The sequence below is a fragment of the Thamnophis sirtalis genome, unplaced genomic scaffold, assembly GCF_051295495.1.
Source record: "Thamnophis sirtalis isolate CommonGarterSnake01/CBP01778 unplaced genomic scaffold, rThaSir2_p1.2 scaffold_10, whole genome shotgun sequence".
NCBI lineage: Eukaryota > Metazoa > Chordata > Lepidosauria > Squamata > Natricidae > Thamnophis > Thamnophis sirtalis.
The window spans coordinates 56,678,670-56,705,537 of NW_028261390.1; the positions used below are offsets into that span (position 1 = coordinate 56,678,670).

Below are 26,868 nucleotides of genomic sequence, written 5' to 3' on the forward strand. Positions count from 1 at the left end.
CTGTATTTTTATTCAATGTATACATATTTTATATGGATTATTCAACATTTGTGAGAAATTAAAATTACCATGTTCATCTCAGAGACAACTGATAAAGAATCTGAGCAAAGTTGACAAGAAAGCTGGATTCATGGTAGACTAGAATGTATCGGGGCCAGAAAAGAGGGGAACAAATAACCTGTACCTGAAACACAGGGTTTGCAAGATAAACAATTTCCCCATTTTCTAATTGAGTTAGCAACAGTAGAGATTTTAGGCAAACTCCTCTGTGTCAGCATAAGGCCTTTCCCATTACAGGGTTGCTAACAACTGAAGTTTTCTTTTGACCAAACTGTTCCTCGATTGTCTAGACCTGATTGTTGTGATCTTGTACTATTAATCTATTCCCCTCAGTGCTGTGGTGTGCTGAACTAGTACGCTTTGTTTTTTAGCTTTAGGCTTAGCTTTCATTTGGCAAATCCTCCCTAGATTCTCAATTTTTATTCTTAGAACAGAACACAAAGCCAGCAATTAATTTTTACCAGTATTTGAAGAAACTGGTTGGGCTCGTTTGAATATCTCATATATAGCCTTAATCATAGTATAATTTGGGACTAGTACATTCTTCAATAGCTTCCCTGAACAATTGTTGGTACTTCCTACAAGTATTTGGAGTATTTTTTGTTTTAAAGTTGCTGTCTTGTAGGATGGTTATGCATGTCGAGCCGAGGTGGCGCATTGGTTAGAGTACAGCACTGCAGGCTATTTCAGCTGACTGTAGTTCAGCAGTTCGGCTGTTCAAATCTCACCGGCTCAAGGTTGACTCAGCCTTCCATCCTTCCGAGGTGGGTAAAATGAAGACCTGGATTGTTGGGGGCAATATGCTGACTCTGTAAACTGCTTAGAGAGGGCTGAAAGCCCTATGAAGCGGTATATAAGTCTAACTGCTATTGCTATTGCTATGTCATCTAAATATAGATAAGTTCTCATTTAGCAACAATAATTGGGACCATCAACTTGGTTGTTAAGCAAAGCAGTTGCTAAGTGAAACCATGTCTCTGCTTATGACCTTACTTCAGCTTTCTCTTACCTTCCAGACTTCCAGACAACTTGTGTTTATGTGAGGACTAATTGCAAAGTTACTTTTCGTCATCATCACAACTGCAAATGGTCACTAAATGAGATTGAATGAGTTGCTGAATGAGGACTACGCCTCCTAGTCTATGCTAATTCTAGTATAACAAATTGGTATATACTGTGATTCACATTGTGCTGAAAATCATAAAGCATAACTAAATGCTTAATTATTTTTCAAAAGCATGATTTGCAAACTTTATGACTGTCTTATTCACCAATTAACAGTGTCATAGTTAAATGTGTGCAGAGGCAATTATTGAACAAATCTGTTCACATTTTTGATGTATTGCTGACATAGATACTTGGAGGATCAGACACTTTTATCAAACTGTAAAAGCAGTATTGACCTGTTGCAATGCGGGCTCTCCTCTTTTATACATACATAGGACATGTATGCCACATGTACAAAGGGGACAGAGCTTGCCTCATGTTGGTGCAATACTGCTTGTCATTTGTATTCACTCCCAGCCAGTGGACCCCCGCCCATTGCAAATACTATTGTGTTTTAATTTGCATTCTGTCTAGGGGTGGGTTTCAAGCATTTTTATTACCTGTTCTGTGGGTGTGGCTAGGTTGGGGGCATGTGACTGAGTGGGTGTGGCCAACTTGACGTCACTTGCACACTCGGTCACATGATCCCCCACCACTCCTGGGGGTGTTTTGGGGGCTTGCAGCTGGTTCCTCCCCCCTTGTCCTGAGCCAGGATCAGGTGAAATTTCCTCCCGCCCTGTTTGCACAGTCCAGAACCACCACCTGTATTTTTTCCTATCTCCCACCCCTTCCTTCCCGTTGTTCTGTCCCCCCCGCACTCGCCCGCCCAATTTAAACACAGGTGTGGCCCTCAAGGCTGCAAAGTTGAATGCTTCAATTCCTTTTAGGGAACCTATGGCTTTTCTTGGCCCTGCTTGGCTGGGCGTCTCCCATCACCACCTCTCAATTTACCCATTGCTGGAATTTGATGAAGCCGAGCAGCTCTTGGTGGGCCAAAAGATCCAAAATAAACCTGGACATTTCCAGCATGGAAATAACGGAACGCAAGGGAGGCATCTCTCTCGGTTTCTCATTCCAGGACTTGGGATGCCGCTGTCTCCTCCTGCCACTGCCTTCTCCAGCATGCTGCCCCTGTCCCCACTGCAACTGTAACGACAGCGGCTTGCTTCTGCACATGCGCAGAAGCAAAAAAACCAAAATAGAACTGATAGAACCGATTCGGGGGCATGGCAGGCCGAGTTACTACCTACTCGAACAAACCAGTGCGAACCGGTAGGAACCCACCTCTGACTATATCCATGTGTGTACGTGTGACCCAAAAAGGCCAATTATTATTCTAAATTTCTTAACTCATGTTTGCTTGAAAGTTTGTTTTTAGGCTCATTTCAGTGTAAATGGTTAGTCTTTCTGTCCTTACACCTCTTCAGAACTAATAAAATGAATCTAAGAGCAATTTTGGAGTTCTTATTGTATTCAGATTGTTCTTTGTTACTGGTAGTAAACAAGTTGCTAATGTTAATCACATTAGAGCTAAAAGTTTGAATGCGGGAGAAGGTCTCTTTTTTTTGTATTAATCATTTGTTACAGATAGCCTGTAGCATTGGTGGCAGGTTCCTGTTTACCTTGAAGAAATTGGTGCTGAGACACAAGGTTGCTAAGAGCTGTCAGATGACACTTGCTCACATGAGACCATTAAGAGGGTGTTGCCTCCTGTTTCAAAACAAGTTTGCAATTGAAGAGTTGGTGAGAAAGCAGCTACTTCTCTGTTGAAGGCCATCTGGTTAGGTCTTGTGATCAAATAATTGCTAGTTACAGAGACATATCAGGAAGCATGACTATCAAAGTTCTTCTTTGCTAGCAATAAAACTGGCAGCATTTATAAGAACAAGCAAGTTATTCTATGTTTTAAAGAAGTTATTGGCTATAACTTTTAACAGTAAAGGGTTAAATTTTATCTAAAGAAGTAATACTGATTGGAGACGATATTCAGTTGTGATTTTTATTCTTAAAAAAGACCAAGTCACTGCTAGCCAATTTTTGTATGACATTCCTCTCATCAGTAGCTTATGACACAGTAATCTCTGTGGATATTTAACTATAAAATGATTATTTTGAAGAAATCATGCCTATGACATGTCTGTGAACTGAAAATGCGTGGAGGTAAATCAAAATCATCTAACAGCACAGACAACCATGCACAGAACTCAAGTCATTATTGTTCCCCTACTTCACTAGTGAATAACTTTTCAAAACCGAGAGTGGATGAGGCAAAGAAATCAGTTGTGGCAGAAAATAGTTCCAAATATTCAAAGAGACTCACTGGAGAATTATCCAAAAGGTATGAAGGCTTAATGTAAATCTCGCTTTGAATGGGCTGTGAGGCAGTGTCACTTTTTTGCCTTTCTATTATCACACGTGTTCTTTTCTAGGCAATCATCTGATTATTTTTTTCAGTACTAAAAGGTTTTTTTAAAGTGTTATCAAATTATTGTGCAAATTCTGTTGTATAATATATTGCGTTCAATTGCATTTTATTCTAATTTATTCCATTCCATTTCTGCATCAGTTTGTGTTTACTTGTAGAGAAATCCATCCATATTCACTGTTTGCTTAGGAAAATTCAAAAGCAAAAATAGCAGTGAAGGGTGTTTTTTAAGCTTTCCGGGTTTAGAGGTTGTAGGTTTCCTAAATCTGCATTAAAATGTAAATCTCATTTCCCCCCCCCCCCAATTTCTTGACAACCTATTTTGATCTAAGAGTAGCACTGCTAAGGTGTTAAGGTTAATGATTTGTTGTAATACCTGTTCCTGAAGCCATACTTCATCTATTTTACAATAAATGTTGTATCCACTGTTGATATTTACCATCAGTTTAGTTAAACAGGATGATAGTAGACAAAAATAACGGGATGAAATAGTGTTGGAACAAAAATGCAGTCCAATCCAGCAGAAAGACACTGGAAATAAAGTGGGAGCAGGCTGCAGAAAAGGAAGTGTTGGTTTATTTTGTAGCCAGAAACTGGTGGGGTGGTTGACAAAATGGAGTCAAGAATAGGTGGACTTGTATACATTCTTTGGGGCTTTGTGATTGAGAAGCCTATTCCTGTGCAAGAACATGTCCTTCAATATTTTAATGGCTGTTGCCAGATTCCTATGGATATTGGATATACAATATACAATATACAATATATATGGTGATGAAACACAACAATTCCATAAAATATTCTGGATATGTATGTATGTATGTATGTATGTATGTATGTATGTATGTATATATGTGTGTGTGTGCGTGTGTGCGCACGCGTGTGTGTGTTGTATTTGTGCTGTACTGGGATTAGGACCTGTGCTGTATTACATCTTAGGCAGATGTGTTAACCACTAAGCCACAAGGTTCTCCTCCTTTATCAGCTGAGCCAGGGGAATAGGTATGTATTTAGTATCACAACCCCTGGTATGCCCAAATATGGGAGGAAGTCTACTGCTTCCATTCTCTGTCTATCGGCTTGTCACAAGAGACCATCCAGACAGAAACCCAATATTTTTACTGTTGCCTTTGTTACATTTGTGTTGTATTTTTGCTGATAAATAAATAAAGGGAGACTAGTATAGATCTATTTAAAGCTATTTAGCTCTCATCAGCTAGCCATACCCTTACTGGGATTAGAACCTGTGCTGTATTACATTTTAGGCAGATGTGTTAACCACTAAGCCACAAGGTTCTCCTCCTTTATCTTTATTTAGTACATACTAAATACATACCTATTTCCCTGGCTCAGCTGATAAAGTATATATATAAATATATATATATCCAGAATATTTGATGGAATTGTTGTGTTTCATCTTCTTCTCTACTGTTAACTAAAGCTCTGAATTCCCATTCCTTAGATTAACTGTTTCCACTACAGACTGTTGGATTTGCTAGAGGAAAAAAATTCTTGCATAATTCTCTTCATTCTTTCTTGTACTTAAAACTCATAGCTGGTCCTGTTCTGGGTTTGATCTAAATGAAATCCGCTTGATAGTGTATCAAGACTGTGAAAGACGGGGCAGGCAAGTCTTGTTTGATTCTACAGCTGTCCGAAAGACTGATGAGAAACAGTTTCAGGTAAGTTTTTGTTATTTTTTTTCATGTGATAAGAAATAGTTTGAAATTTTAAGTAATCTTTTACTTTATCTAATCTATTAACATTTATCAGGGAAATTAAATCCATCCTTAGTAAAACTTAAATATGAAATTAGAACAAATAATGTAGAATTAGAAAAAATGTGACAAGATTAAGGTATTATCTGTATGTTTTAAAAAGCTGAAAGCAAATTTAAAATTAAATCACATTATCTTCAATGTAGTATATATGGTATATAGTTCTTGTTAGAAAACTTGTACCATTTCCCCCCCAAAAATACAACCTGTCCCAAAACTAATGCCTTGCCACATTTTTCGCGTGGGCAAAAATATAAGCCCACCCCTGAAAATAAACCCCCTGGACAATCTCCCGGCCAGGCAAAGCACCGCTCACCGACCTAGTGGTATCCCAAAGGCGCCAAGCCATGGGAGCCAGGAGGAGGGTGGAAAGACGCTCACGTTGCTTGCCGCCTTTGGGATACTGCTAGGTTGGGGAGCGGCGTTTTGCCTGGCCGGAGGGGGGGAGTTGTCAGGTGGCTGCTCCCTTGCGAGTGGACTCCCAAAGAGTCAAGCACAGCCTCAGGGGTGAAGCAGCCATGAGCCGACCATGCTCACGAGCAGCCGCCCAGCAAATCCCCTCTCCAGCCGGGCAGAGCGCATTCACTGACCTAAGTGGTATCACTAAGGCGCCGAGCCACGTGGCACTCTGCCCGCTCCCCAGCTCCCACGGCACATTCAGGATACGCCCTAGGTCAGTGTATGGAGCTCTGCCCGGCTGGAGGGGGGGTTGCGTAAGCACTTGTTCTGCCCTCAGCCTCACCAAGCCTTTGCGCAGCTCTCCCAGCCGCCCACCACCACGCTCTGAGCATAACTTCCAAACTCCAAATCTCCACTGCCAAGTCTTCCAGCATCGGCCACTCTAGGAGTGCTCTCTATGGTGGGCCGGCTGCTGGAAGACTCTCTGTCCGGCAGCCGGCCCACCTTAGAGAGCACTCCTAGAGCAGCCAATGCTGGAAGACTCGGCAGTGGAGTTTTGGAGTTTGGAAGTTATGCTCGGAACGTGACGCAGCGGGTGGCGGCGGTGCCCTGGGAGAGCTGCACAAGGGCTTGGTGAGGCTGGGGGTGGAACTGGCGCTCACGCAACCCCCCTCTCTGGCCGGGCAGAGCTCCATTTACTGACCTAGCGGGTATCCCTAATGTGCCAATCCGCGGGAGCTGGGGAGTGGGCAGAGCGTTACGTGACTTGGCACCTTAGTGATACCCCCTAGGTCAGTGAATGGCGTTCTGCCCGGCTGGAGAGGGGATTTGCCGGGCAGCTGCTCATGAGCGTGCTTCACTCCTGAGGCTATGCCCGGCTCTTTGGGAGTCCGCTCGCAAGGGAGCAGCCGCCCAGCAACCCCAAAACAATAAGCCCTCCCTGATAATAAGCCCATGGCAATATTTCATGGGGCAAAAGAAAATAAGACCCTGTCGTATTTTCGGGGAAACACGGTATGAGCCACGGTGGCACAGTGGTTAAAATGCACTATTGCAGGCTAATTCTGCTGACTGCCAGCACTTCCGCTGTTCGAGTCTCACCAGCTCAAGGTTGACTCAGCCTTACATCCTTCTAAGGTGGATAAATTGAGGACCCAGATTGTTGGGGGCAATATGCTGACTCTGGGGGCTGTAAAACACTGTGAAGTGCTATATAAGTCTAAGTGCTATTGCTTGAAGCTTTGCTTTATTAAGAGTATAAATGTATTAATATCATTCAAGTGTAATAAAATATAATCTGTCTAATATTCAATATAAATCATTCAGGTTCTTGGTCATAAACTTGGCATCACTTAGAAAGCAAAAGGCAAATATATTCACAACCCTATTAACACATCTAACACCAAAGGAGACATCACGTTTCTGTCTTTTTCTCTGTTTCAATGATGAATTGTTTACTGAACATTTAGTCTCATGTTTTACTTCCATCGTATATTGTTTTATCACGTTCAGCAAACAACAAACTTCATATTCAAGCAAAAAAAATCATGATTCAAGCCTTTTTATAGTATTAGACACTTTCGCTAAATCCACGTATGTAGGGTTTTTGGATGCTTTTTTTTTTTTTTTGCAAATTCGTATTTATCTCAATGACCATCAAAAATTTCAAAAACTTCTGCTTAGCATTAAGCCAGAATTCCCAAATATTATTTATTCTCCTCAAATTGGACACTTTAAATTAGAATTGTACCAATTTCCCTGGGACACGTAACAAATTAAATGCCCCTGCCATTTTTTTGCATCCAGTCTTCTTATTATTACCTTCACATTAGGGAACAATAACAGTATTCTTCCAATTTTCAGGGGAGTGGGGGAATGACTATACTAAAGAAGTTTCACAGCCACTCCAAAAGCAAACAGCGTATTTATTCTCCAGTTATACCACATGTAGTTTCAAACTTTACATTTTTCAACTCTCATAATTGTTTTAGGCCTTGGTGACTTTAAGTCCTGTGGACTTCAACTCCCAGAGTCCCCCAGCCAGCACAGCTGGCTGGAAGATTCTGGGAGTTGAAGTCCACAGGACTTAAAGTCGCCAAGGTTGAGAAACACTGTTTTAGGGTTTTCTTTCTAATTTTTTTTCTTGAACAATAACACTTATGGTCTGGGTTTCAGTTCTGTTCTTCAACATCATATTATTCCCATACAGATCTTTAAAATATCTTCTATCGTCTTTTACTTCAGTTTCATCACTTTTCAGTTCACTCTGGTAGAAACTCCTCCTTAACCCTTTTTACCCTCCTGCAAAACAATTTTTATTTCCATCAACATTCCTATTTTTCTATGCAACTTTTAGGAATCCCTTGCTTTTACTGAATTCTTTTCCATCTGTAAATATATTTCTGTGTCCTATTTTTTTTTTGTAAATGATACTCACTATTATGTGAAGAGAAAAACTTGTAGAAAATACTTCAAGATGCCTTTGTGCTGATGGCTGACAAATAAGTCTTCATTAAGCAAGAAATCATTATCAGAATCATTGGTATTTAAAACCTGCATGTAAAAAAATTAAATTTAAATCTAAACCCGAGTTTCAATCATAGAGATAATTGGCAATGGGTCCCTTTTAGATTCAGTTCCAAAATGGGAAAAAATATGCATGCTGTAAAAACTGCCATAATCTTCTAAACAAAATATATTTGCTATTCTCCAAATAGCTTTACCATATACAAATAGATCTAAAAAAATTCCTTGACATTTTAATTTATATAATTTAATATATAAAAAGCATTTTATCTAAATGACAACTAATTTCTACCATTGAGAATAACTGATTTCTGAGCACTGGTAGTACTAGTACTGAAATGTCAAGGTACCAATAGTTTTAAAGACTATTCCTCAGCATTTATCTTCCTATATCTGTCAACAATTAGTTTATTGCTTTATGTGATTAGCTAATGGGTAGAAACTGCTATAACCATTCTATTGAAATTCTAGATAATTCTGAAGTAGAAAGGTTTTTAACTGAAGCTCATTCTTCTGATTTTCTTTGTCAGTGGCATGATTCAGGCACATGACAAGCAATCCTTTTAGTCTTTCCATTGATAGCCATTTTGGAGATTACAAAATCAGCTCTTACAAAAAAGTAGTATATTATACAATAATGGGAAAAATGTTGTTGTGTATTAAAAGGTGATAAGGACATTGTGCTTCATGGCATATCCTTGGAATGAGAGTGAAAGAGGATTCTTGCCCATTTTTCTACTAAAACAGGCAGGTAGTTGATTAATCCCCCCTCCCCACTCCAAATACTCTCCAAAGCAGAGTCAGAGGGACATTTATATCAGTCAATCAATCAGATCAGAGCTGGAAGGAACCTTGGAGGTCTTCTAGTCCAGCTCACTGCTGAAGCAGGAGACCCTATACCAGTGGTGGGATTCAGCCAGTTCGCACCTATTCGGGAGAACCGGTTGGTAACTTTCTAAGCAGTTCGGAGAACCGGTTGTTGGAAGAAATCTCCTTTTGTTTTTTCCCCACTTTACAGGGCTAATCCTGTAAGGAAGGCAGGAAGGAAACATTCTGGTGTTGTTTCTAGCCTGATCTTTATTGCCCTGCTTACAGAAACTGCCTCTCCAGTTAACCTTTATTACATTGTAACAGCTAAGGTGAAGCGCCCATTGACCTGAGTGACATTGAATTGGCCACACCCACCCAGTCACAAGACCCCCAAGCCACGCCTACCCAGCTGGTCATTAGGACAGAGGACTGGTTGTTAAATTATTTGAATCCCACCACTGCCCTATACCCGTGATGGCGAACCTATGGCATGCGTGCCAGAAGTGCCACACAGAGCCATCTCTTCAGGCATGCCAGCTGTTGCCCGTTGCTCTTCTGGGTTCTGATTCACACATGCACGTCGGTCAGCTAGTCTTCAGTAAGTAAGGTAAATAAGACAGAAAACACAACTACGTAATCTAATTGTACGGCTACATTAACAGAATCTTGCAAGTGAAATGTCCCGCTACCACTTTTAACCACCTGATCAATTAGAACAGATCTTTTCTAGGTTTTTTCCTCTAACTATTAAGCCACCAGGACTCCCCTCTTGTCTGATTGTTTCCTCATTCCCCAAGGTCATTCTCTCACACCATTACAAGTAAGCAGAACTTTCTTTCAAATTTCAAATGTTCTAATTGTCCTTCCCCCCCCCCAAAAAAAAAAATTTGGGGCCTGATTTATCTTTAATATTTATACAATCCTTTTAGGATGCTTCTGGAAAAACAGGTGGTGGGGGCTGCCAAAGAAACAGTGGTATTAGCACAGCTTACCCTCATAGCCCTTCTGTGAACAGCAGAGAACCTGGCAAGGAAGATATTCCTAAATATCAGGTAACCTGAATGTGACTGCTGAAATCTATACAAATCCAATTTGCATCATCTGGAAATTAATCTTTACATTGAATTTCTACCTATTGCCACAAGATGATAATAGCAAAAAAAAAGAGCTTTATAATTTGTAGGGGACAGGGGAGAAAAATATTTGAATTGTTATATTTGGGATTACAGTATAAAAGATTAAATGTATTTTTGCATAAATATATGTCTTAATTTCCTAGGATAGGCGGCAACTATATATCTTCTCTCAGAAAGAAAATAAGTATTAAATTGGTGACGCTCGTAGTAATGGAGATGTCATATGTTTTTTACTTTATCTGCCAATGGTGGTGATTATCCAGCAGAATTCAGTCTTCAGAAAATCCTTCTGCATTACATTTGCTTCTTCTGGGGTGCAATAATACATGCTTGTAGAATAAAGCTGAGTTAGTGTAGAATTAGAATATGACATTTTATGACAGTAATTAGACACATGTATGCTCCTTGTCTTCTTTATCTATAGTATGCCAGGCCTGCTTCTGATGTCAACATGCTGGGTGAGATGATGTTTGGTTCAGTAGCAATGAGTTACAAAGGCTCCACACTGAAAATTCACTACATACGGTGAGTTGGTGTCCTCAGTTCCATGTTATTATATCAGAATTGGAATTGCATTTGGATTTATTGACTCATGGCATTGTTTTATCTTTTCAGTTCTCCTCCACAACTTATGATGAGTAAAGTGTTTTCTGCTAGAGTAGGCAGCTTCTTTGGAAGTACAAATAGGTAAGGGAATCTTTATTTTCTGTTTTATTTCATTTTATTTTTAACTATAAGAAAAATCCCTTAGAACAGTGGTTTCCAAACTTGGCAACTTTAAGACTTGTGGACTTCAACTCCCAGAATTCTCCAGCTAGCTCTGCTGGCTGGAGAATTCTGGGAGTTGAAGTCCACAAGTCTTAAAGTTGCCAAGTTTGGGAACCACTGCCTTAGAAGTTCAATTTATTTTATTGAAACCTTATGAACATTTTGAAACCCACCCCTGTGTACAGGTAGTCCTTGACTTACAACCACAATTGAGCCCAAAATTTCTGTTGCTAGGCAAAATATTTGTTAAGTGAATTTTGCCCCATTTTATTACCTTCCTTGCCACAGTTAAGTGAATCACTGCAGTTAAGTTAGTATCATGGTTGTTAAGTGAATCTGGCTTCCCCATTGTTTGTGCTTGTAAAAAGGTCGTAGAAGGGGATTGCATAACCCCAGGACGCTGCAAGGTCATAAATATGAATCAATTGCCAAGAATCTGAATTTTGATCACATGACCATGATGGTTGTAAGCATGAAAAATGGTCATAAATCACTTTCTTCAGTGCCGTCGTAACTTTGAACGGTCAATACATGAACTGCTGTAAGTCAAGGACTACCTGTACTCAACACATGAAAATTTATTTAATATTTTTATCCTTTAAAAATACAGAGTATCATCCATCAAATTATTGGAGAGTAGATAACAGTAAATGATTAGATTAGATTAGATTTATTTAGCTTGTATGCCGCCCTACTCCCGGAAGAATCAGGGCGGCTAACAATAAGAAGGGGGTACAAAAATAAAAACAACAATTAAAAAATTCAGCAACAGTCATAACATCGGATGGGGCTGGATAATTCAACAGCCTGCCGGAACAGCTAGGTCTTAGTTGCTTTGCGGAAGGCCGCAAGGGTACTAAGGGTGCTGTAGAATTTTTCTCCATGGCGTTAATGTGCACTGCAAATCTCCCTGCAGCCTAGAATCCTGTAACCAGAATTCTAAATCTCCTCCTCATCACAGTCTCACCCTGCAAAGTAGTAGAAGTCAATGGATGACCAGGATACGAAGAGAGGGAGAGGCTGGGTGGACATATTTTCATTCTCTCACACAGTGCGAACTCCTCCTAATTTTAATTGATGGTTTTCGTACACCTTTGAACTGTCCAGTATAAAATCAGGTTGTAACTCAGACTTATAATTATGATACGAGCAGAAAAGCAAAATCTTGTTCCTTCTTTTTGCTTCTTGCACTTACTCTTCTCTTTTAAAACCTCCAGTATGTTGGCCAGATATGACCATCCTGCTGAGGCTTTCCTTTGAATTCTCAGGTCAGACAAATGGTGATTTTACAGAGAGAAAGAAGCAGGCTCTTTCTCTGTGTACGGAGAGGCATGAAGGAGTCTGAAAGAAGAAACAGTCTTCTCTTGACTCATATCTGTAAGAAATTTAACTTCAGGAGAAAGATGGCTTTTAGGAAGAAGGAGACACGTTTTCTATCTGCCTCCTGGGAAGTACACCAAGAGGAAACCTGTCCTTTTGCCTGACAGAAACGTTGTGTTGTCTAGGAATAATTGGTTCCAGGCATAGGATTTGAGATGCATACTAGCATAGTCCACTGGAAGGTTTTTTGCTGTAACTGCAACAATTAATGATGGGAATAGTTTGGTGTTTTGTTGCTTTAAATGTTAAAGTTGGGGATTGTATGTCAACAAAGCTAGTGAGATTCTTCTTATGCACTTTAGCTTCTTGCCTCATAGTTAGCTCGATATCTTAGGGAATATTGCTTATCACAACATTTTCTAATATTCTTTCAGAAATAAGCTATTGTAATACAACATGAACAGTGTAAGAATTTATGTTCCATTATAGTCCCCTCAGATAAGAGAAACAAAAAGGAATAAAATTAGGTCAGCTGAATCCAAAAGAAACAGGTAGAGGAAAATGATGTAATATTTTATGGCTGTGATATAGCCAAAATCAATCACTGAATTCTTTAATTAGGTAGTTTTTTTTAATTTCCATCAAACAACAATGCCACTCCATGCAGAACTCCAGGTGAGAATTCTAAATTTGGATAGTCGAGAGCCTCTACATATAATTGATGCAATTGCTTAATTTTTCTTTCCACTTTTCATATAAGGAGAACTTGTAGTTTGCCTGAAGGTGATAATCTATAAATTAGAAATCTTGCAAAATCATCATTTTTTTCTAATTTAAGATTAGTGAAAAATTATCTTTCGCAATGTAAGTTTTGCTGAAATTTCTTCCTTGAATGGCCTTTTCTTTTTCAAGCTTGCAAGGTAGTTTTGAATACATCAATCAAGATCAGTCAAGGCTGAATTTGCATCCAAATGGCTTGGGCCAGTATCAGAATGGAAGTATTTTAGGTAAATATATCAAATTAAAATTAACAGAAGTGCAGCGGTACTGCAAAGCTCATATCCTTTGGTTGGTTCCTTACATTTCAGGCTTCTCTGGTCCTTGATCTGTATATTTCCCATATTGCTCTCTTTAGGTGTGTTACTGCCAGGTAGCAATATGCTGCTGCATAGTATACCTGAAGGAGGGCCTTTCTGGCTCATCCAGAGTGCTTCTTTCTCTGCAGGTTTGTGTGCAATGTTGAGTACATCATGATGCACCTATCTATACTTTTGAGATGCAGTAATATCTGTTGCCATGGGATCAGTAACTTACTCTCTATAAGTAGAATGACACAATTGGTCCTCGTTTTTATTATTGAATAAAATTGCAAAAGATGCCTCTAATGATAGACTTCTTAAAATATTGGGCTACATCAATTGAATTCCTTTATCAATAGTATCTTTCAGTGAAATAGCACTTATATGATGCTAATAATTGTGTTTTTCCAGTTTTGAGAGGAGTTGTTTTTTCCAGGTTATTTTTTTTTTGAAGTTACCCTTGCCCATACAATAAATGCTAGCATATTTATTTGCCACACTTTCTCTGTGATCCCCACTGCCTTGCTTCAACTAAAAAAAATATCACCCAATGAGCTTAAATGCATTTAATAAAGGAATAACATTTTGGAAGTGGACAAAGTATAAAAGAAGTATGTAATTTAATCTTAGAAGGGTCACAAATCTTATACCATGCTCTCTAAATCTAGCAATCTCTCTAATATTGATTTATATTTATTTGAATATTACTTTCATGTGTTGCAACTTGCTGTTCTGCTAGCATTGATTACTGAACAAGAAGCCGTTTGAAAATTGGTAATTGTTGAGTGCATGTATGCTAACATTCTATACTATCTAAAATATTGGATTTAATTTAAATAATTTTCCCTCAACATGTACATTTTTGTAGTTTATAAATAAAAGGTTATATGTGAACCTATACATGAAAGATTTTGTGTCAGCTTCACTTTCTTTGAAGCTTGCTAGCAACTGCCATAATGGGGGTGGGGGTGAGGAGGGCATTTGGGAGGGGAAAAGTGCTGGAGGTGTGAAAAATGTGGGAAATTTGGGGAGTATAGATACTAACAGGAAGCAGGGGTGCCAAAGCCGAACCTTCTTCCTGCCGTCAAGGACACCGATCCTAGGGAAAGAATTTACAGCAGTGTCTGAGGCAACGGGTTCCCAAAACATCAGAACAGAACCTGATTGGACTACCCTCATGGAGGGGAGGGTTTTGGACATTGGGGGATTGCTTTCAATATATGATTTTCAGGTGGTTTTTCTTGAGAGCTTGCCTTGCTATGCTGCACTCAGCATCTCTAGTAAAAGTACCCTTTCTCTAACACCTATGGAATCAAAGGTTGTTCTTTCCTAGGGAGTAAACTGGGCCAATCAACAGTTTTGCTTCAATAAATATCTTAATTATGTGAAGTACTATAATGCCCTAAGATTTTGTTTTGAATTTTAATTATATTTTTCAACCTTGCAACTCTTGTAAAAGTGTGAGTTTCCAGAGCAATTATTTATTAAAAACACCACATTAAAGCATTTTTAGAACAGAGCAAACTGACATATTCCTTCCAAACAGTATTCCAAACAGATAAAAATTGAACAGAGTAATTGAGTCTAACTACGAACTTTTAGAAAGTTTATAAATCCTGAAAGTGATGTGCATTTGTTTTTCTAAAATGTGGTTGATGACATTTTGTTGGGATACATGCTTTAATTGTGCTGGATCAGACCAAAGACTACTCCTCCAGTAGCTAACCACAAATATCAAAGTGCAGCCTATGTGGATAACATAAGTACAGTTGCACTCACTTGTTGATTGTCTGTTGTGAGAAAATCCTAAAGACAATATAGTGCCATTCCGACTAGAAGCCAGGTTCCCAAGCTTAAGGATCATTCCATGAAAATATATCTAGAGGGACCTGGTATTTGCAGTTTTCATGGATTATAGTGTCAAAGCAATTTTGAAATTCACTGGTAGTGAATGCCCCCTTATTACTTCACATAATTTTGTGGCAGCATAGGCATTGAAATCAGTAATTTTCTGGAGCCTTTGATGCTTTCTGTGTATCAAGACTTATAGACTTAGAGACTAATTCTCTATATACAATAACTTGCTCTGCCAGAGTAGATAAACATAAACAAGGAGCTACTCCCAAACTCTCTAGCAGGGTTGGGTAATGAAACATCTGGAAGCAAACAACCAAGCAGGAAGGACTTCTCACTTCAAACCTGTGAACATAATAAATGTGATGTTTCAAAAAATACTTCCTAAACAGTATTGTAAATTAGTTTCAATATATTATTTGCTACTTGGTAGACCAGTCCTATTTATTTTATTTTAAAGTTCTGGAGCTTTGAAAATAGTTCTCTTGAATCCAACTGCTAGTAGGAAGTACCTTTAACCTTGATATTTTTAACAATTCAGCACACAGCACTCCTGTTGACATGCCCAGTAGAGGTCAAAATGAAGACAGAGACAGTGGCATTGCTCGATCAGGTAGTTATCCTTTTCTTTGTTCTTTTCAGAAGTGTAATCAAAACACTGTAATGAAATAAGACACAATAGATTCAGATTTAATTTTGAGGTGAAATTCATACATTTTCCTTTGAATACTGATAGTACATTTAGAAATAGGAATTACTTGTTTGTCACTTTGTTGATAGTATGGATCAAAAAGTATCTTCAAACTCATTGCCAGTCTTGATTTTCTAATATTTACAAGTTACTGCTTTTAAGATAAATGTAAATGTCACATTGTCACCTTCACATTCTTAGTGCTATAAGCATATTAGGATATTGGCAACATAAGACAAAATGAGTCTTTATGTTGTTAATTATATGAATCGTCCCTTCTTTCTGCAATGCTTAATTGTTTAATTGTTACTAATTTACTCTAGTTCTCAGAATTATCGTTAACATGGTCATGATTCTCTTATTTCCATTTCTTTTTTTTTAATACTAGATCTCTTGTCACTACTATTCCTTTTCCTTTTATAATCATTCTGTTGTTAGGATTTCCGGATCTGCAAGGAGCCGTGTTTTTTTCCCCTTGTTGCAGGAATTGGGCTTTCACTCTGGATCTTAAAGAGTCCCATTTGCAAGTGCCTACTTTGTAGGAACAAATTTTAATTTCTGAATGTGCCATTTAACCATTTATGGAGCAGACATGCTCCAGTAACTCTTCCTGTTTGCAAACCACCTTGCAACAAGGTCTAAAGAAAGCTGTCTTTAAAGCCAGCGTACCCATCTAATTCTAAATTTGACATTATATTCCAGAATTGCTATGAGACTTGCAATATTTTCTTTTTTGAAATACTGATCAAAATGCTCTGTAGCCACAAAGAAAAGGCTGGATACTATTAATTTCTTACTGCATTGAGAGACTATAGAGTGAAAGAAGAGGAATACCTCTGTTATTTCAGCACTGCATCTTGAACACTATTATAACCGAAACGTCACAGTCTGGTTCTCATCATCAACAGTACTCTGAATCAGCAGATAGAGTTGCAGAGGACAAGAGGGAAAAAATCCACATCTTTCAGATAGAAGTAATATATTTTCAAGTAAAAATTGAAGATAGTTTGTCATGCAGCCAGTTCCCTACCTAAAGTTACAATTTCTCCATTACGTTGCATCATCACATATAGCTCTGTACTACTAGTATTTCAAGAAACTAAGATAATATCCTTTTATGGGGATATTTTGTTTAGCAATAAGACTAGATGGGGTTCATAAGCGTTACTCTCTTTCTTCTCTTCCCAAGTCAATCCCTAGTTTTCATTTAAAACAGGAAATAGAATTGGCTGTTTTCAATGATAGATCTTTTTCAGAAACCTTGCTATATTTCCTGAATGTTTAATCCATGTTACCCAATTTATGTGGATAAATTCACAGGGTCTACATAAAGAAGTGCATTTATAGATAAGTAATCAGTTCTTTCTGTCTCTTACGTTCATAAAATAAAAATTGTATTAGCTATCTATAATAGAAGCATGGCTCAGCCACCTTCAGGTTCAGAAGAAATTACATTCTGACAAAACTACTGACATTTTGCTTTCTTGACAGCATCCCTGAGTAGTCTTTTGATGACTCCGTTACCATCTCCCAGCTCCTCTTCTAGTTACCAGCGCCGCTGGCTTCGAAGTCAAGCCACAAGCTTGGAAAATGGCATCACACCTAGAAAGTAGGTTAACATAAATATATTATTCTTGTAATAGAGATGTATGTAGTTTATATTTGCAGTCTAAAAAAATAAGCAGGTCTCACTGTTATGGGCATTCAAAGCTATGGACTGGTCTAAACCAGCATAATAATTACCATACATTTAATTTTCCTTTTTTCACGTCTCTCTAATGGACGATCTTCATTTAGACAAGAAAGGGTCAATGCTTTTTGGTCCTTCAGCAAGTTTTCTCATCCCAATTTAGGATTACCAAATCTTTGAGCACAAGATGCTACAAATAAATGTGTTGACAGTGATTGAAAGCCTCTGGTTATAAGTGGTTGGAAGTGTGCACATGTGTTTTAAAAATGTCTGAGTGAATCCAGGAAGAGGGAAGAGGCAGAGGGGCTGGATGTGTTTGTATATGTATGTGTACACAGGCTGTGAGTTTTAAAAATGTCTGAGTGAATCCAGGAAGAAGGAAGAGGCAGAGGGGCTGGAAGCGTATGTTCCTATAGTATCTTCCAGCCCCTCTGCCTCTTCCTGGTTTCACTCAAGACGTTTTTAAAAACCCACAGCCTGTGCACACGCACACACTCTTCTAGCAGCCCCTCTGCCTCTTCCCTCTTCCCCAATATCCTCCCCACCCCATCCACTCACCAGTCTGTCTTCTTCTGGTTCTTGTTCTGAGAACTTTTCAGCAGCATGGTGAAGATGGGCGGGGCGAGTGAAAGAGCGAACGAGGGGAGGAAGCGTTCCGGTACGGGGCCTCCTGACCAACGGGTACGGGAAGGCACGCTAAATTTCACCATTCGGTACGGCCGCACCGGTTGAAACCCACCCCTGGTGCAATAAATAACAGAACCTTTTAATTAATAGACCTTCAGGTGACCTAGTAAATTGTTATGTCTTGAACTATTTAGTAATACTTGTCTGGCGCAATGGAAATTAGCCAGGTTTGAAGACAAATAAGGAATGAAATATATAATGGGTTAACAAACCATCAACAGAGCTTTGTAGAGGAATATTCAGATTTAAAATAAGGAAGACTTCGTTAATCATAAGAGCTACAGTCTCCTTCCTGGAACTGTGGATGCTCCTTCACTGAAGGTTTTTTAAGAAAAGGTTGAAAAGTCATTTGTCTGGGATGCAATGAGATTTTAGTCCTAGACAGGTAATTAGATTACAAGACCTCTAAAGACCTATTTTCCAAGCTTATAATTCTATGAACCATCTAATACCACTAATTGCTTTCCGAATATTAGAAAAACCTCCACATTCCTTTAGTGAGATATATTTGCATGCTGCTTCATATGCTTAACATGTAATTATTAACACTCAATTGCTATGAAGTTCTGCTATTATACTCCTGGTAGACTCAACTTTCATTTGAAATACGTTGGCCTATCATTAGTTGAATCATGTATTGAGATGTAAACACTATCTTGGAATCTTCTATGAGTTAGTGGAACATTTCTGAAATCCAGAAAATAACTTAATTAAAATGGGGTGAGATAGCCAATTTTCTCTATAGTCATTTCGCTTGTTCACCCAGAGCTTGTGTTGATTGTGGGTCAATTTATTTCAAATCCCTTGTTCAAAGTTTAAGATCTCTGTTTTTATCATCCCATAAGGAATTGCTGATTAAAATAACAGAGTTGGAAAGGACTTTGAAGGTCTTCTAGTCCAACCCCCTGCTCAAACAGGAGACCCTATACAAGGGGTACCCAACCTGTGGGCCATGGCCCACTACCGGGCCGTGGCCTAATTGCATTGGACCACGTGAGCGGCCAGCCATGTACACGCATTGGTCCGGTCCAATATGAATCATGAATGTCATCCCACCAAGTCTCGGTAATGGCAACTATATCATATTTGCCCTGTGTACCAGTACTTCACATTCACCCTATTTGTTCCTCAAACTTTAAGCATTTGATGAGCCTTGGTGGTGCAGTGGTTAGAGTGCAGTACTGCAGGCTACTTCTTTTGACTGTTGGCTACCTGCAATTTGGCAGTTCAAATCCCACCAGAATATGGAGGAAGAATGGAGAGGCACACACTGCAAGATGCTTGAAGTCCAGTGTGAAGTTTCCACAGTCTGTGTTGATTTGGGTAGCCATGTCATCTGCTGGCGTTGGTCCACTGTGCTTCTTTAAGTTCAGGGTCAACGCAGCCGTCTACCAGGAGATTTTGGAGCACTTCATGCTTCTTTCTGCAGACGAGCTTTATGGGGCTGCTGACTTCATTTTCCAGCAGGACTTGGCACCTGTCCACACTGCCAAAAGTACCAAAACCTGGTTCAGTGACCGTGGGATTACTGTGCTTGATTAGCCAGCAAACTAACCTGAGCTTGGCAAAGCCCTATGGGGCTTTGCCAAGAGAAAGATGAGAGACATGAGACCGAACAATGCAGAAGAGCTGAAGGCCGCTATTGAAGCATCCTGGTCTTCCATAACACCTCAGCAGTGCCACAGGCTGATAGCTTCCATGCCACGCTGCATTGAGGCAGTAATTGCTGCAAAAGGGGCCCAAACCAAGTACTGAGTACATATGCATACTTATACTTTTCAGAGGACCAATATTGTTCTATGTACAATCCTTGTTTTATTGATTGCATGTAATATTCTAATTTTCTGAGATTGTGAATTTGGGGTTTTCATGAGCTGTAAACCATAATCATCACAATTATGACAAATCACATCTTGAACTATCTTGCTTTGCATGTAATGAGTCTATCTCATATATTAGTTTCACCTTTTAAGTTGCATTACTGAAATAAATGAACTTTTGCACTATATTCTAATTTTTTGAGTTTCACCTGTATGTGAAACCTAGTCTTTATGGTTTTTCTTTATTGGTTAGTCTTCATTGAATGAATCAGATCTAAGACTTTAACTTTAACTTTTAATAGATTTATATGCCACCCAATCCCGTAGGACTCCGGGCGGCTTACAGAAAAAGTTAATATAAGAAGTTAAAATAAAGAACAATTTAAAAAGAAACAATTTAAAAAGAAACAATTTAAAAACAATGCACCATACATTCAATCTGGGTGGGGCTGGACCTCATTCCTGAAGTCAACAGCCCCAGGCCTGCCGGAATAGCCAGGTTTTAGTGGCTTTTCGGAAGGCCGGGAGAGTGGGGAGGGTCCGGATCTCTACGGGTAATGGCTCATCAAGACCCAGTTCTGTTTGACTGAATGTAATTCTTGAGGGTATCACTATTCATTGAATAAAAACACTTCAGGTATTTGCTAGTAGCTGAACATATAGTGCAACTTTTTTCTCTATTAGGTCAATTGAAGAAACATTCAGCATGGCAGATGAAAGTTGTGGTCTCAATCCTGCACTGATTCGAAGGAAGAAAATTGCCATTAGCATCATTTTCACCCTTCCTGAGAAAGAAGAGGCCCAGAGAAATTTCCAGGATTTCTTCTTCTCTCATTTCCCCTTATTTGAATCACACATGGGCAAGCTGAAAAGTGCAATTGAAATGGTAAAGCAGTGGACAAATTTAGTTTCTATGCTTACAACCTCTAAGTGGGTAAGAATGGGAGAGAGATATATTAGCTCAGGGGTCTGCAACCTTGGAAACTTTAAGCCTGGAAGACTTCAGCTCCCAGAATTCCCCAGCCACCTTAAAGTTGCCAAGGTTGGAGACCCTTGTATTAGGTTATATCTAGGAATTTTGTAACTCAATTCTTCTTCAGAATTTTACATGTTAAATTACCAAAAACCTGTTATCTTTCTAAGAATTTCAGTGTCTGCTTCTCTTGTACCTCCTGAATGCTGTGAATATAGTTCAAATGGCCGACCGAAAGGTTTGCATGTAGAATTAGCTCTGCATGTAGAATTAGCTCTACATGCATATCCCTCAATATGATCCCTAGGCAAGTAAATTTCTGGATTAAAAATTTATAGCTTTACAAAACATTTGTTCTAGATGGGCGCATTGTACTTGTGGCCATTAAAAACAGGACAGTTAATCATGCCTGGTCTGGCTGGTATAATAACCCTTTCCTGTGCTTTGATACAATATATAGCTCTGGGTCACAGACCAGTACTGGTCTGTGTCCTGTTAGAAACCAGGCCACAGAGCTGGAGATGAGCTATGGGTGAGCGAATGTGTGCATGCACAGGATCTAAGTTCCGTGCTCCTCTCCCTCCCATGGAAAAATTGTCTTCCACAAAACTGGTCCCAGGTATCAAAAAGCTCTGCTGATATAGGTAATAAATTTGAAGGAGGTTTAATTTGCACCCAGCATTCCTCCTCACTTATAAATAAGGCCCACTTTATTTAAAGCCTTTTTATTTGAGTGCATGGCATGTGGTAGCTCTTCCTGAACTTAGTTTTGAATTCATCTTAAGCTGATTGTCCACTTTTAGGTGAAAACTGTTTTACTTTTTTACTTTTTCTTTTCTTTTTTCTTTTACTGGAGTAGAAAGACCTAAGAGCTGTACTGAGATGGGAACGATGCAGACTAGTTGAGGCTGTATCCCATTCTTGGGTGGGGCTGAATTTTTTAGGGTTTTTTTAAATTCTATTTTGGAGGGTAGCCTACTTCTGCAGTTTTTTAATACAGTACTTTCTAATTCAAAAGGGCTCTAGAAATGTTTTTTTTAAAAAATTATTTTAACAGAAGGTTTAGGTTGCACATACCTGCTCTAGAATTGTTTTCTTTGTAGGCAAATACCAGAAAGAAGAAAGTATAAAAACGTGTATCCCAAGTTTGGTTCTAATGCTGTTCTAGGTTTTTCAATATGCATCCTGAAAGTTTCAGCTCTGCATTCATTTTTAACCCATTCTTATCCCCCCCCCCCCCCAAAATAGGCTATGATCACATGTAGAAAAATAGCAGAAACAAACCAAAGAGTGCAAGTTTACATTAGCCGTATTATGGATGCACTGGATGAATTTAGGTGAGTTACTATTACATCAATTTTGGGGGGGACGGACAAGCTATGCATCTGTTCTTAAGATTAATCTATTTCACAACTCAGATTCTCTTCTCTTTTTTTCTGTCCTTGCACTAATCTTCCGATGGTCCTCAACTTATAACCACAATTGTGATCGAAATTTCTGTTGCTGAGCAGGACAGTTGTTAAGTGTATTTTGCTCCATTTTACAGCCTTTCTTGCCACAGTTGTTAAATGAATCACTGCAGTTGTTAATTTAGTAACATGGTTGTTAAGTGAATCGGGACTCCCCTTTGACTTTGCTTGTCAGAAAGTCACAAACCGTTATCACATGACCCCAGGACATCGCAACTATCATGAATATATGCCAGTTGCCAAGAGTCTGAACTTTGATCACGTGCCCATGGGGACGCTATAACATTTGCAAATGTGAAAAACTGTCATGTCACTTTTTTCAATGCTGCTGTAACTTTGAACAATCACTAAATGAACTGTTGTTATTCGAGGTCTAGCTATATATTCATGTAGATTTTAGTGGGGATCATTTGAATCTTCCTCACTCAAAACTAAACATCCTTAGTGCAAGTACTAAAGATGAAAATATTTCAAACTTGATTTCTGTAATAAGTCGATAAATAGAGAATTCTTACTTTTATTTTTTGACCTCTCTCTTCTCTTTTTCTTCAAATCCTTCAGGCTATGATATGCTAGAAATGATCTTGTATGCAACATTACTTTCTGAAAGAGGCAAAAGATAATTTGTGGATGGTGATTTATGGGATGGTAATGTCATTTCTGTTCCTTAAACACACCAGTGGTGGGTTTCAAAAATTGTTGGAACCTACTCTGTGGGTGTGGCCTCCTTTGTGGGAGTGGCTTGCCACCCATGTGACCGGATGGGAATGGCTTGCCGCCCATGTGACCGGATATAAAATTATGAATTAGTACTTAGGTCGGTCCAAGTAGCTATTCAGAAACTCTGGCATTGAAGCATGCAAGTCTTAAAGCTGCCAAGTTACAAGATCCTTGCCAGTGGTGGGTTTCAAAAAATTTTGGAACCTCTTCTGTAGGTGTGGCCTGCTTTCCGGGTCCACTGGTGGAACCTCTTCTAACCGGTTTGGTAGATTTGACGCACCGGTTCTACCGAATAGGTGCGAACTGGTAGGAACCCACCTCTGAACCACACACATCATACACATGAAATTCAGAAACTGTCCTTCATCCAGTTCTGGAGTATTGGCTTAGGAGAGCTGATTGTTAACGTTTTAGGTATTAAAAGCAAAGCTCAGCCTCAATATCTACTTTGCAATTTTATTTTGCAACAAATGGTGCAGTGGCAATAAAATTGTCAGAACTGGTTATTAAATATCAGCCTTTACCCATAGTAGAGCATCCATAACTTTATAATGTATCAGGATAGAATTGTTTAATAAAAGCAATTCTGCCTTGTTAACTTCAACCTTGATAACTTCATGGACATTTCCATGCCATTTACTTTGTGGCAATACAGAAGTAGTTTGCCATTGCCACCTTTATTGCTACTTATCAATAGGCCTGGGATTTTGTAATGGTTTCCCATCCAGGTAATAGTGAGGTCCAATTCTGTTTAGCCTTTTTCGAGTCTGTCAGATGCTTCTATTTCCTCTGATGCTCTGTGTGCAGACACCAATCTAAATTTAATCTGAGGCATACCGCTAACCCTAACAAATTGGATAGATTTTTTTTAAGTAAGACTTAAAGCTGCTGTTCTTTAAATATATGTGTGTTGGTTGATTATAAGTATTATATATTTATACTATGATAAATGATTCAGTGTCAAAGAATCACTATCAACATTTTTTCTTGACTTTATATATTGTTTTCCAAATTTGACAACTTTAGGATGTGTAGACTTCAGCTTTCAGAATTTCCCCAAGATGCCTGTTGTAAGTCCTTAGTTAACCATTCTGATTCCAGAAATCAATGATACATAGTTGAATAAAATAGAAGCCAGTAGCATTGGTGACTAAATATTTGATTTCCAATTGTTCAGAAGCATCCCAAAGGTGCTTTATTTTCAAGAGGCAACTGGACTTTTTGGTTTTTTTTCTTTGAAGATGTTTTGCTTCTCATCCAAGAACCTTCTTCAGCTCTGACTGGATGATCATTAATTAATTATAAAGTATCCTTTCCATAAGAAAATGAAGATTTTTTTAAAAAAAATAAAGATAAAAAATGGAAACTAGAGAGAATTAGAATGAATTAAAGATTACAATTAAAGGAGAACACTCAAACTCAATTTACAATTACGGAGTGAAGAATATTGAAGAATATTTGTGAACAGTGGATCCAGAAGTTAATTTTAAGAATGTGTGAGATAGACTATATTTGAAAGAGATCATGGAAGAGGAACAAAGTTTACTTGACAAGATTGAAACTGATAGGTCAAGCTATAAGAATGACATGGAAATATGTTGCACTGTACATAGAAAAGAAACTGGCTGGTGTTTTTATAATTAAATGGGATAAATAACAAACCAAGAGAACAACATGGATAGTTTTTGTACATTGAATTTACAGGCTTTTTAGAAGTTTTGAAGAATTTGTGAGAAGGGACAGAGGAAAAGTAAAAAAAATCAAGTCCTAGGACATATTTAAATAAATAGTTTGAAGGAAATGAAGGTCAAGATAATTGGAAGTAAAAGAAAGGAATATAAAATTGGATTATTTAATCAAGGTTTAAGTTGATATGTAAAGGTACATCTCTGATAACCTTTAATGGTCTTTAGATGATCAGGACTAAAACAAGAGGTTCTGTGGAATTGAAATTTTATAAAACATTTCCTATGGTCAATTCCTAATTTTTTCACCATGCTATATAGTTTAACATGGGTTATATCTCCCTGAATTTTGCAGAGAAGGCAGTACATTAGAAGCTCTGCCACTGTTGAAGAATTTGCCAAGGAAATGTCTCTGAAACTGGGACCCGATGGGTCACAGGTCGTCTTAATTATTGTTAACAATTTATATCCCACCATTTCTTCAGGAGCTTCGGGCAACAACCACAGCACTACCTATTTTTCCATTCAGCAACTGCTTTTTGTGGTAGATAGTGCTGAGAAATGCTACCTGGCCCAAAGACTGCTTTCAGACTTGCATTGCTGGATCTCCAAAACCATCAGATCAATTTTGTGCTGAGCACAAAATACAATGTGGGAAGCTACTAAAATTGAAAGAATTTGGCAAGAATGTCATTTATTTGTCAAGAATGTCAAGCAAGCAAGCTTCAGTCAAATTAGCAAGCAAATGTAAAACTTGAAAAGTGAGTGGCTGGTATGAAAGAAGTACATTGAGCTGTTTTGGTTATATATAGTGAATGAATGAGGATACACTGAAAAATACATAAACAAAGGAAGAATGAATAAATCAAGAGGAAGAAGAAGCAGTTTTGGTTGTTCTCCCCATTATGGGAACAATAGTTTTATATTTGAACCATTTCCTCTTGTTTGAGCTAACATGGTCCTTTTTCTTTTGGTAGAACTACAGTATGGAATTTATACACAGTTCCAAGGATTGCAGATCCTGTGTGGCTTACTATGATCTCTTGTGCTTCAGAAAAGAATCTGTTATGCCAACACTTTCTCAAGGAATTTGCTGTTTTGATAGAACAGAGCAGCAAAAACCAGTGAGTAATCTTGTTTTGTGTTTTTCCTCTAGTTTGAATGGGAGGTTTATTGCAGACATATAATTTCGTTTCTGCTGCTGCTTATTTTTATAGGTTTTTTGCTGCTCTATTAACAGCAGTGTTAACCTATCACTTGGCCTGGGTCCCTACTGTGATGCCAGTTGATCATCTCTCCATCAGGGTATTCTCTGAGAAACATGCCTCATCATCTGTGAACATGCTGGCAAAGTCACATCCCTACAATCCACTTTGGGCACAGCTTGGTCAGTACAAAAAATTCATATCTAAATTCAAGATGACTCGAGGCATGGAAGATTTTTTTTTCTGGAAATAAATGTGCTCATATGCACAAATCTTGATTTATTTTAATTTGTTATGCCACCAAATCCTCTGGGATTTCCAGCAGTTAAAAATCCATGAAATGTTCATGACAGGAGGCAACATTAAAAATAAATAGATCAACCATAAGAACAGGGCTTTCAATCAAATTCTGATTGAAATAGCTGTACTTTTGGTTTGATAATCAAAAATTTCCCTGTAGTAAGATGGGAGGCCAATAAATTTAATAATAAATAAATAAATCCCTTTAAAGTGGATAATACATATACGTATAGTATAGTATAGTATAGTATAGTATAGTATAGTATAGTATAGTATAGTATAGTATAGTATAGTATAGTATAGTATACCTATAGTAAAATGATTATTATGAATTGTATTCCAGAAGATCATTCAAAATTCCATTGACAAGTATAAATTACTTTTTCCAGACTTTTTTTTTGTAAACAAGATTCAAATATCTAGCATGAA

The 26,868-nt window shown here is 38.4% G+C and overlaps 1 protein-coding gene across 2 annotated transcripts in view; it reads left to right on the top strand.

The window, feature by feature from the left end:
• FNIP2 (folliculin interacting protein 2) overlaps positions 1–26,868 on the top strand; it is a 63,879-nt gene that overhangs the window by 22,804 nt on the left and 14,207 nt on the right. Inside the window, exons 1-13 of one of the 2 annotated variants that reach the window (XM_087724662.1) lie at positions 3,195–3,445; positions 5,085–5,211; positions 9,972–10,094; positions 10,603–10,703; positions 10,794–10,865; positions 13,179–13,273; positions 13,402–13,491; positions 15,741–15,812; positions 17,382–17,499; positions 20,772–20,973; positions 22,309–22,397; positions 25,912–26,058; positions 26,152–26,321. In XM_087724662.1, the coding sequence (XP_087580788.1) occupies positions 3,258–3,445; positions 5,085–5,211; positions 9,972–10,094; positions 10,603–10,703; positions 10,794–10,865; positions 13,179–13,273; positions 13,402–13,491; positions 15,741–15,812; positions 17,382–17,499; positions 20,772–20,973; positions 22,309–22,397; positions 25,912–26,058; positions 26,152–26,321 (1,594 nt within the window). In that variant the 5' untranslated portion in view covers positions 3,195–3,257. Of the gene's footprint in view, positions 1–3,194; positions 3,446–5,084; positions 5,212–9,971; positions 10,095–10,602; positions 10,704–10,793; positions 10,866–13,178; positions 13,274–13,401; positions 13,492–15,740; positions 15,813–17,381; positions 17,500–20,771; positions 20,974–22,308; positions 22,398–25,911; positions 26,059–26,151; positions 26,322–26,868 lie in introns of those variants that run through there. The other variant, XM_014062311.2, reaches the window with a different exon arrangement.